Here is a 12345-nt window from a genome sequence, read left to right on the forward strand (position 1 = left end):
CTGTGCACACAGCAGTGCAGGCAGCAACCTGGTTCTGAAGTGTCAAGTCCAACAGTTCTCTTAGAGTCAGCTACAGTCAGCTACAGCAATTCATCTAATACTTATTCCTCAAATCATACTATATATCATTGCATTAAGAAACTCTATAAGTGTCAGTGGTGCAATTCATTTTTATTAATTTTCTGAAATGAAATTAGCAGCACCCACAGCAGCAAACAAAGAACAGAGAATGTTCCAGTTCGGCGCAGGATCGATGTCATTAATTCTTTAATACCAAGAGCCCTGATTGTATGAACTCAGCATTTAAGTACTCCAATTAATTATAATAATAAAAGAAATTTAAAAAAAAAAATCAAAACTAACTCAACAATTTCAGAAGGTCCTTGAGCAGCCATCAGAACTTTCCTTCTCCTGGGACATTATTTCTTTCAAGTGTAAACACGCGGGAGGAAGGTACTGTAATATTAATAGGAGAACTATTTTCATGCATTGCCTTTAGCAAACCAAACTCTTAAAGCCATAAAACACTACTACAAACACATTCATAATCTCTTATCTTTAATGATGCCATGTGTATCCCAACTATTTAATATGCTTTCTGACCACTTAATAAGCTTGTCTGGCAAAGGTTCAGCAAGAATTATTTTTTGTTATTTCTGAAACTTGGATTACCAACCAGGCCAGAAAATAACCTCTTCTAATATTATCATATTACCTGTTATTCTGCAGCCAAGAAGTGGAGTGAAACCGAGCATTTACACACTCCAAAGACGAAAAGAAAATGAGACTCACTGCTGTCATCAGCAGGAAAGATCCATTTACAGCTCCACCACTACAGCAGCTTTGGGTCTTGGAGAACCATTTCAGAAGACAAAATGTTTCAAATTTCTTTCCTTCCAGGTGTTACAGACACATTTTGACAATGATAGGCAAAAGCATTACTTAACAAGACCAGAAAAAAAAAAAAAAAAAAAAAAAAGGAAAAAATAATGAATCCTCTTTAATTTGGTGATAAGGGAGCACAAGCAGTAGTCTGCTATTCTAGACCCAGGCATGGCAGAACTGCAAAACTTAATTTGTGCAAAGCTCCTCAGAGTCAGGTGGGGAAATGCACCATGCATCTCCTTCAACTGCACAACACAGACATTCCACATGCAGGGGCCACCCAAGCTAAACTGCTCCTGCCAATAAACCTGCCATTTTCAACAAGAAAGAGGTGGATTTGGAATAAGGAAAAAAAAAGAAAAAAAGTAACACTGGAAAGCAAGCATAATTTTTTCTGTTACTGACATGCACTGAAACTTTGTGAGTCTTAACACAGCAGAAATGCCAGGAAAACATCTGTAGTCTAAACTTAATGTATCAGTCCCCACGGGGCTGGAGAAGTTAAACATTTATGGCAGTGAGAAGACTATGTGACATTTACTGAATAATAAAGTGCAAACATGTCTGTTAATTTAGCTTTTTGGGATCTCCTCACCATCAAACACTTAACCCCAACAAGAAAAACACCAAAAATGCAAACAATCCCAGAGAATGCATGTTAAACAGGCAAAGCACTAGGGAAGGCTTTGTGCTTTTTTATTTATTTAAAGTTCGAGGCTGCAGGGAGTATTGTCAAGATAAATAGCCTACAACCTCACTCAGAGTCTTTTAAATCTGTTCATCTGAGGGGATACTATTAAATGTTGAACAATCAGGTTAAAACTTTAACCTGTCAAGATTGCAGCTGTTCTATTTTTAATCAATCTGATTTCATTCAATAAAATGCTCATTAAGTCAATTAATGAGACTATAGTGTCACAAGCCATCAAGCATGACTGGGAGTTTTTACTTTGTGGCCAATGAATTGATTAGCAAGTCAAGTAATCAGTGGAAATAAGTCAATGTACATTTTCACAGGCTGAATTATTAGCAATGTTACCTTGTTTTAGGGGAAGTCGTTAGCCATTCTTCATGCTTTTCAAATGTTATTAAATAAGCTGCAATTTCCTGAAAAATAAAGTAGAAAAAAAAAGTTATTTGCATGGTTGTTTTGGAAACTTTACTTATTTATTTATTTATTTTTAAAACACACAATACTTCTAAATCTCTTCACCTCCAGCAAGGAACCACCATCTCCACAAGCCCAGTTATAGGTCTGCAACTTAAGTTAGTTTTTGAAGACTTATTTTTAAGTTTCCCTATACTTTTGCATTAAATGTATCTGCAACTTACAGCAAGGACAAGGTGTTTCCTTCTGTGAACCAGGATCATGAAATAATGAACACTGTAGAACAATTTTATGACTAAACGCATAACTATTTCCTATTTCCCACTTTGGATCAGTTGCACCACCCTAAAAATGCAGACCCAGACCAGAGGATGAGGCTATAGTGGTGTGCCTTGTCAATTTGGATATCTACCCAATATCAAACCCAATCTTAAATACTAACAAAAGATACAAACGAGGAAAGTCATCGAAATTTTCTAACACAGGCAGGACTCGGGTACCACCAGAACTGGCCCTCAGTGCTCCGAAGAGCCTGGCCTTGCATCAGGAGGCAAAGGGAAGACAGTGAAAATAGGGACTCTTGGAGCTAAGTCAGATATTTATAAATAGAACAACATCACTGCAGCTAGGATTACTGAATTATTAATCATTGCCATAAAAAGCCAGTGGGTGTCACCAACCAAAGTCACTGCGGCTGCTTTCAGGAATGGCACGGCATGTTACTTCCCGACGCACCCGTTCACCCCCAGGAAGCTCGGGGCGCTCGGGGCAGCCGCGTCTCCTGCTGGTGGTGGAGCTGCCAGGGCCCCAGCCAGGCCCCGTGGACCCCCGGCAGCCCCACCCAGCCACCCACTGCCCCAAACCGCCCACCCGAGTGGCACAAGCAGGAGCAGGCAGCCATCTCCTCACGCCGGCCAGGCTACAGGAGCACACGACAGAGCCTTCTGCAAGGCCCGGCCTCCAGGCCTCACACTGCACTGGTCCCAGAGTGGCAGCTGCCTCAGGCCCCTGGGCTGCTGGCAACGTGCCATGGGCCACAGGAAGGTGTGCTCACCAACATGGAGCACTTTGATTGCTCCTGTCCAAAAACTGACTCCCAGCCAAGCAGAGTTTCCCTCTCAGAGACCTGGAATAGCAACAGCTACACAGAAAGTCGGTAGAGCTGGCTTTACCGCTCCGCTGCCTCCGATCAGACTCAAAAAGCATTTGTCATTTAGTCACCAGAGCTCCTGTAATAGAAGCATCTACAGGCTGTGCAATCAGGAAGGTAGCATACACGCAAGAAATGGGTTTTCAACCATGAGGTTTTGTTTGTTGTTTTTTTGTTTTGTTTTGTTTTAAATGAGAGTTCTATATAAGGGTTTTATCTGTATAGTACCAAAGCTAAAAAAATCCACAACACTCTCCAACCAGCTGGCCCAAGCATCTGCTAGAGCCACAAAATGCAATTATATTACTCCCAAACGAGACGTAAAAATATCTTGTTTCCAATACTCTTGGTTTTAAGACTCATACTTAATGTCCTCCGGGTATTTCAGTGGTGCCAGATCTCCGTGTTATGTACTTTATTAGAGTTGTGTGAATGTCATATTAATGACTCCTAACCAACATGTTTACACTGCAAATAAATTCTCCCAGAATCCACCGCACTCCTCATTTTACAAACAAGTACTGGTCTACATTTTTAAACAATTACTGTAGAAGCAGATTATCAGAGCAGCACCACTTCTGTGTGAATGAGGAGGAAGAACAGTAGCATAGCTCTGAAAACACCCCTTATTAATATCTGACTAATTGCCATTTAAAATTCAATATCAAAATAACCCAGCACAACCCTCCCCCCTACAGCAAGATGCTGGTGGCTGGCACAACACCAGCACTGACGATGTCCCCCCAGTACGTGCCAAACACTGCATTTTTGCAGGAGCTGTAGGTGAATTGACTGCAAGTCCTAAAGCTCGGATCATGTATGGCTGAAAGGGTCTAGCTCCCAAAGTCCATGGGCGCTGAAGAGACCTAGCCCACTGCTTCCTGTGAGAGCTGCTGATAGAGCACTGCCTCAAGGCTTCGACACACAGGGTGCGAGTTGTAGGAGTCAACTATTGATTTTACATGTAGATAGCACACAAACCTGCAATCAACATTCTTCAAAAATATAAAGCGAGATCTGCCTTTTTTTTTTTATAAGCTAGTACAGTAGTTGCACAGAATTTGCTGTGGTGTGCACAATTTTATTGTTAACCAATCCCACATTAAGTCCTTGATAAGCTACATTACAATCTGCGTCATCCCTTATCTTAAAGCAGAGACGAGCTTTAAAGATGCTGTGGAGCTATCAACACCTGATGACTAAGATGGAGCTATCTATATATCTTTTCTAATGCAGAAGTCTCACGGAAGCCTGTGGCAGATGGTCTGTATAAGCAGGCATTTAGAGAAACAAATCCCTTTAACACAGAGATGGATTAGGCTGATTCACCCTCAAAATCTTGCAAAAATAGTCAGGTTGAGCGGTTTTCAAATCAGCACAGGATCGTGCCTGTTCCTACTAAAATTGATTTGCCATAAAGAGAATGAAACAATTTGTAACTCTCATGATAATCAAACCTGGACTGTGGCTGAATAAACCTACTGTTAGCACAGAAAACCAAAAATATTTCAGGCTAAAGAATCTAAGTCTCACGCTAAGACTTGTTAACTTTTTTTCTTTCCAGCTGGCCTTTGTACCACATATTTGAAGTCTTCATCCCCAAACTGTCACTGAAGAAATGAACTGCAGCTATGAAATGCTACTGTTTAGAGACAGAACATTTGTTTTCCCTCATCTCCACTCTGCTGGTGGACTTGCTCAGCAAATTTCAGCAGACAGAAGAATAAGTAGATATAAAGTCTGCATGATCATCCCACTCAGACTAACATAAGCAGTCAGAGATAAAGAAAAATGGTCACATAAGTGTAACATGTGCAGGAGATATATGGGCAGTTAATGCTTTTGATAAGTGTGCCTTTTTTTTTTTTTTTCCTTCAGGTAGCCAATAAATACAGAAGAAAAGCATCATCATACATTTTAGCAAAAAAGCACTTCCTTAAAATATCCAGGGCATGCTGGACTTGGTCACCGAGTTCCCAGAGCAGAACATGGTAAGAAGCATTTGGAGGCTATTTCATCAAATGCATCATCAAGAAAATTTCCTTCCTTGAAAACTGTATTTCTCACTGCAACTTGTTCTATTCCAACAACAGAAATGGCAAACACAAAGTTGGCTTTGCAATGGGAAGGTCTGCCTCGGCTATGCTGCAGAAAACACATCTGCTTTTTCCAGTCTGCCATTTCCTAATAGACTGAAGACAATGCATTTGCAGTATTTTTTTAAGAATTGCTGCTGTAAGCATGAGTGACCCACAGAAACACATATGTACACACATGTGGAGTGATGCTTACTGAGATGTTCTGGGAGCTTTTACCCCTGCTGTGATAATATGAAAAACAATAGCTCCAAACAGACCCAGAGCGAGATCTTTAAACAATTCAAAATGTATAATTCAATTCTTCTAACAGGATAAAACAGGGATTCACATCAACTAGGATAGAGTTCCCAGAGGCTTTCTGCTTAATGATACATTACAGCCTGATTTCCCTCCTCCAGAGGAAATACCTTGGATAACAAGGAATATCTAGCTCACAGCAGTGGTATAAATTAACACGTACAGCAAAAAGAACATTCTCCACGTTGCCTTCCATGCCCTCTGTATTCAGAATTACAAAGGGTCACACACAAATGGGGGAAGCAAAGCAAGATGTGTTTAAATGGCAGGAAATACTGCCACAAGCACTTCCGCAGACGCCCCTTCACCAAACTCCACAAAGAACTCACCCCAACCTCCCCAGAAGTCACAAGAGCCACCTTCCATCAGGCGCTGTCCTGGTGCGCTCCTGCACTGCTGCTCAGATGCACCCTTCTGCAGCTCTGTCCAAGTCACACACAACCCTCTGGAGCCTAGCCCCAAGTGGATGTCTGCGTGTCTGCTTCTTAACCTGCATGTGCCCATCTGCAACCCCATCACCCTGTGTAGAACAGTCAGGGTGCCCCATCCTTCACCAGGACTTTGGGGCAGCCCACTGTACTGAGAACTGCACTTCCAGCTCCAATACAGTTGGCATTTCCACAGCTGCAAAGGGAACCAAAACAAGATACACAAAAACAAAATACTTCATTTCGGAGAGCTCCTGCTAAAACGTCTGAAAGTTATTCCAAACTACTCCACACTATGTAGAGGAGAAACAAGCAGAAATTCATATTTACAGTTTGACACCTATGTGCCAACTTCTGTCACTACATAAGTAACAAGAATCTGGGAAAATAATATCTTGTCTATCACCTCAAACTGTAGCAGAACTGCAAGAAACAGATGACTCAGTAATGCTCAGTGATACTTGGAGAGAATGCTCATGAAAAAAAGACAGACAAAAAGAATCATTTTCAGTGAGAGGCATGCAGTGAGCGGAGCGGTAAGCAGTAAACCCTTCTCAGAGATAACCCCATTCTTTATATTTTATGCTTTCTATAATTTTGTAATTTTGTATGCATTGCGCAGGAAAGGTCCTAGCAAACCACAAAATTCAGCTTTTGTAGCATTAAGCAGATGAGTTGTTATTGCACATGCAACAGCTGCTCAGAAGTCAGAAGCACAGAAGCAGCAGAAGTGGAGGGGAAGAGTGGAAAAGTAAAGGGAGGTGGCGCACACAGCTCTGGAGGTTACAAATACATTCTCAACCAAGTAACTCCTAAAAACAACACCCAAACCAAGCTGCGTGCTAGGCCAAAAATCTCAATTCATTAAAAAAATAATCTAGTGACATGGTGAAGAAAGCACCACCTGTGAGACAAAATACCAGGACAGGATTTTTCGGAAGTCTTATAGCCACAAACACCAGGGAAGGAAGGAGCTTCAGCTGAGAGCAGTTGGTACTCTGAAAATCCTTTGTCAAAACCCACAATGACCAGCCCAGGTTTGGAAAACTTATTCTGAAATACTCTATTCCATATAGGTTTTTGCAATAAATTAATTCTACAGATTTTTTGCTATACACAGATTAGGAAAAAAAGCCTGAAAGGCCCAGAAGAAAGTGGTCAAACTAACACTGATACGTTATCAACACCTTGAAAGAGATGCTTTTTGAAAGCATGTGGCTATTTGTGCCTGCTTTGCAGCACAAGAAGGGCCATTAATGAAGATCCAGTACTCATCAGCTCTGCCCATATGCCCCTTTATGGCACTAACAGCATTTTTCCTTTAAAAAAGGGGGAAGAAATAGATTTATCACTCTAAGGCACAAAGTCATTAAATAATTAAAAACAAAACTATATGCACAATAAAAGCCCTCTGATTAAAAAAAGCCTGCATTTTAATGTGTGTTAATTCCCCTAATGATTCACTCTATATGTCTTACAGGGTCAAATCAATGTCTTCACAAAAAATTCAATTAAATCCCATTCATCGTATCTTTCAAACGAGCCTATTGTTTGCTTTTGTCTCCTATCAACTCATTTCGCAGTTGCTTCTTGCCCAAGATTACAAACAAAAGGCAGCATGTCACTAGCAAGGTCAGAAGAGAAAGATCCAGGCTTTGAAAATCCAACTCTGTCTCCTCATCTTTACCATTTAATTATCAAGTCAGCGAAGAAAAAAAGGACACCCAAGTCTGCATAAATGCCCAATTGTTCACTTTCTCCCCATGACCGGCCCGTCCACAGCCCATGCCTTGGCCTGGTTCTGCTGGTGAGTCCCTCAAAGACCACAGGGTGACTGCAGCCCCAGCATGGGTCGTCAGCATCTTTAATCTCTGGGAGAGCTGCTGGGGGCACCATGCAGACAAACAGTGCTCGGTGGGTGCTGAGCAGTGCTGCCAGGCAGCCACACAGCTGCGGCTCTGGGTGAGGGCACGGCGGCTGACCAGGACCGCTGGGATGCCCCTCCTCATGCAGCAGCAATTGCTGCTTTGGGAATGAAATTAACAGCAGCAAGCAAACTGAGCAAGCATGACAGATACAGGGCTGCTTATTTTTTGAGTCAAAAAGCCTTGCAGATGAGTTTCAATGGTCAGTAAGTGCAAAGACTGATGTTTCTCAGAATAATAAGGCTTTAGAGTCTAAAAAACATCTTAGGTTATTTTGGGCAACAGACATTAGGAGGTGCAGTCAGCAGGGCACTTGCTCCCTTCGGCCCGAGGTACCGAAGGCGCCAGGCTCCTACCTGGCTGCAGTGCTGAGAAACGCTGCAACATTGAAACCTCCAGTCCCAGTCATGCAAATCTAGCTCTGTTTCTAACCATGTCTGCTAATTTTGTGGGAACACTAAGAAGGCAGCTTTTTCACTTAAATACAAGCTTGCAAGACTGAGCTGTATGTTCGCAGTTTATAATACACTAGTGAGGAAAAAAAGGCTTAATCTGATCAGCTAATGGAAACATCCCATAAAGCAATTGGATAATTTAACGTTAAAATCACACAAGCTATGTTTTATCCTAAATTTGGGCATATAAATCAGAGGTTTAATTTATTTGCTGTTGCTTAGACTGAAAGCATTTTATATAAATGCACATTTATTTTTATTTTGCATTTCTACATTTGTTAGAATTATTAGTTTGAATGCATCAAAGAGCTGCAAGTTGTACAGCAAAGCTAACAGCATTGGGCGGAATATACTTAGGCTATAATGTCCCTAGGTGACTGACACTGAAGAATTTCCCATTGCTCTTTCTCCAGCTCTAGCACAGAAGTCTTGTGCAGATGTCACAGTAGTAAGCCTAGTGTAAACTGAACAATGTAATTAACTGATCACATTATAATTTCAAGGTGCAGTGCACAAGGCCAAGACTACAAGGCAGTGGTGGCAGCAGAACTAGAACTGTGCTTTCCAACCACAGCTATGTGACTGCAGCTTCTTGGCTGTTTCAGTATTTTAGCACAGCAAATAGCAGTCCAGAGCTGCAGTAGACCAGATGACCTGATCTAACCTCCCACGTCCCAGCTACTGAGAAAACAGGAGGCGCCTCCAAGGAGAGCGAGCCACCACGCCGCAGCCTGGCAGCATCAGGTGTGGAACAGCTGGGACAAAACCTCTGAAGATCATTCGTGATGGTGTGCTGCACTCGTACTCAGTACCAAGGGAGCTCATGAGATATCTGAGAGCTCATATAATCCTTTTTAGAAGTCAAATCCTTATGCTCTGTATTAGATGGTTACTTTCCATGCCAGCATTTGGATGCACCTCATATGGGGGCTACCACTGAATGGAAGCATCCTGCAGCACTTGCAGGACCCTTGGGCTCGCCCCACTCTCACAGGGGCAGAGAGCAGAACACGAGGGGCTGTCCTGGTGCTGCACAATGCTGTACTGAAGGTTGCTCAAGCACAAGTGTTGGAAACTGTGCTGTCCAGTCTCAGAGGACAGGAGGTGCATTCCTGTATCCACGTCAGGCATCAGGACAGCCTCCTCACAGCTCCACAGCACCTGTGCATGTCCTCACAACATCCACATTGGGTTTTGTCCTGTACAAGGTCCCTGTACAGAAAAATTCATCTTGGTGATTTTCTGCACAAGAAAATGTGTTTGATAACGATGAATGTTGCCTGTCAAGGGAAGCTGTAATTTTGCAAAGTGTTCTGAAGGCCTTCTCTTTGCTCTCAAGTGTTGCTTTTTGTTTGCACCTGCAAACTGGTCAAACCAGGCTTTGCAGCTGGGTATTGACTATGTGCCTTGAGTCTAGAAAACCCCTACAACTCACATTGCATAGCAGAGGCTTGACAGTATACCCTGCCAACCGGTGGATAAACTCCTTACCCCTCACGCACAGTGTTCATTTGTGTGTCAGTGCCATTGATTTTATACCTACTACCTGCAACTGCACTGAAAGACAAACGACTGAACCATTGAAGTGTGCTGTGAAATGGCAACAGCGATGCTTAACAAGGTTGTGAAAGTTAAAAAATAAAAGGAAAAACATCTTCCATACTCCCTGATGCTTAGCTCCTGTTCTACTTAACTTCCCCAGGGCTTATCAAGGCATCAAAGAGAACAGTGACTAGCTCCACGGGAGCCATTCTGCCCATGTTTAGCCTCATGCCATTGATTAGTAAGAAATGAAGTACAAGTACCTGTGGCCCTGGGCTACGAAGTACTATATTAACCTCCAGAAATACCTCACAGGAGAAGGACAGAAGCTGAACACTTGGCAAGCAGCCCTCACTCTGGAGTGTCATATGGCAGCCATGCACTACCGCCATGCCAGGATCCAGCTCTGAAGAACTGAGAAGGTGCAGCTGCCACAGCTCAGCCTAGCCTGCGCACCACAGCTCATCCTCCAGATAGGCTTCCTGAGCAGGAACAACTGCCAGAGAAGACAATGAGGAAACCTCAATTCCCTTGTAAGGCAAAAATGGGGAATGACAATATACTCGTGAGGAACCTTCCCCCTCCTTATCACATGAACCATCTTCATCCAAGACAATCTCATGTTTAGATTAGCTGGTCTTATTGCACACGGTATCTTGAAAATCATGCATGTTAAAATCTAATAATTAAACCTAAGCCCTAGCAACTTCTGCAAAATCTGTGCTTGTCTTTACGAATGGGAACTAAACAGGACATTTAGCAGAGAATGGACTGATGGGCAGGGATCCAACATACCAATGGTTTCAAGAGAAGCCCATTACGCATCATGCTTGCAGAAAAGCTGCAGACTTTATTCTGCTCTGAGCTGAAGGATTTGCAGCAAAACAAAGACATTGTTTAGAAGAAAAAAATAAAGAGCTATAAAACACTCTGAGATTTGCAACAAATACCCTCACCTGACAGTAGGCAGTCTAAACCTGAATATCAGCTTGAAGAAGACCCAAGAAAACACTATTCCCTGGGACTGCACGAGCATCAGGACGAGCTGTGGTCTGGCCTCCCACTGATGCTGCTTGATGGAGCATCCCACCCAGGCTGCAGGCTGCCGCTCAGCACTATGCAGGAGAGCTGCAGCACAGGGCAGTACAGCTGCGGGCTGTGCACAGCACTGTCCGGACATCTCCAAGGGACACCTTTGGCATGAACAACCAGTGCTTCTGCGAGGGGTGAACTAAGGCTCGTGTCAGCCTGCCTTTATGCACTAATAAAGACACAAGCTTGAGCCTGCCACCTTCAGACAGCCGAGCTGCAAATGAAGAGGCAGGCATCACCTGACAGAGCCAGCAGGCAGTAATCCTGTAGGGCTCTCCTTCTGGCCAAACCCAAAATACCATGTGCAGGCACTCCTTTGCTTGAGCTAATTCTTGTTGATGCACCCTGAGTCCAGGCTCCACTTGCTTGAGGAAGTGTTTGAGAGAGAAGAAGACAGAAGGAAACACTGCACTGGGGACAAAGTTGTTCAGGTAGCAGCAGGGAAAGCTCTGACATGGACCCAAGAGGCAGTGGAAGAGAGGAGAACTATGTAAGAACAAAGGCTCTGAGTGACAGCCCGTGGTTTGCACCTGCTTAGCCACTGCTGAAGTTCAGCATTGCAGCCCAGCCAAAACTGAAACGGAGAAAAGGTTTCAACATCATTCATCTGAAAAGCTGGCTCCAGTCCATATAGAGGCAGTGGTACAAACAAATCCCGTTTTTGACAAACAACTCCTCTGGTCCGTTACAGATGCAGCAGCTGTGCACTGCCAGGGGGGCCAGGTTAAGGTGACCAATGTCCTGCTCTCCAGATTATCCACATCATCCCTCCTCCTACAGCTGCTATTGCAGCCCTGACTTGCAGAATTCAACACGGAAGCACAGATGCAGCTTTCTCAGCACTGAAAAGCAGCATCAACCAACTCTGTCCCAGAGGCTCTAACTACAGGGAATCTGATGCCATCTGAATGCAAGCTCTTTTCCCCTGGCTTGACCTCCCCCGGTTTATATCTTTGCACCTTTAAGTGTATCATCAGTTCCCACCAGGCCTCTGAAAAGAAAAGATGAGATTGGAACCAAAATACAGTTCCCCAGTAGTTGGCCAGTTAGCTTAAGTCACCTATTTTGTCTCAAAATAATAAATGATGAGTTTAAAAACAGTATCTGAATTTCAAGTTATTACTCTGTATGAATTATACACATCCAAATTAATAAATCTGAAATATATGCATGTTTTCAGAGAAAGCATGAGAGCTTGTATACATCTCTGAATTTATACCACAGAGCTAATAAAGTTGAGATCTCTTAAGCAAGCACATTTATTCTCTTAGGAAATCTCTGTGTCCTCACTGCTAGAGACAAATTCCAGCTCATAGCTTCTTTATTGTCCTTCCACTCTGAAATGAAAATACAAATTCATGATG

At 43.0% G+C, this 12345-nt stretch overlaps 1 protein-coding gene across 6 annotated transcripts in view; it reads right to left on the minus strand.

The window, feature by feature from the left end:
* CAMTA1 (calmodulin binding transcription activator 1) overlaps nucleotides 1-12345 on the minus strand; it is a 372227-nt gene that overhangs the window by 271506 nt on the left and 88376 nt on the right. For all 6 annotated transcript variants that reach the window (XM_035344587.1, XM_035344586.1, XM_035344584.1 and 3 more), the window contains exon 3: nucleotides 1925-1992. In XM_035344587.1, coding sequence (XP_035200478.1) covers nucleotides 1925-1992 — 68 coding nt within the window. The remainder of the gene's footprint in view (nucleotides 1-1924; nucleotides 1993-12345) is intronic.

The sequence above is a fragment of the Oxyura jamaicensis genome, chromosome 21 (genome assembly GCF_011077185.1).
Source record: "Oxyura jamaicensis isolate SHBP4307 breed ruddy duck chromosome 21, BPBGC_Ojam_1.0, whole genome shotgun sequence".
NCBI lineage: Eukaryota > Metazoa > Chordata > Aves > Anseriformes > Anatidae > Oxyura > Oxyura jamaicensis.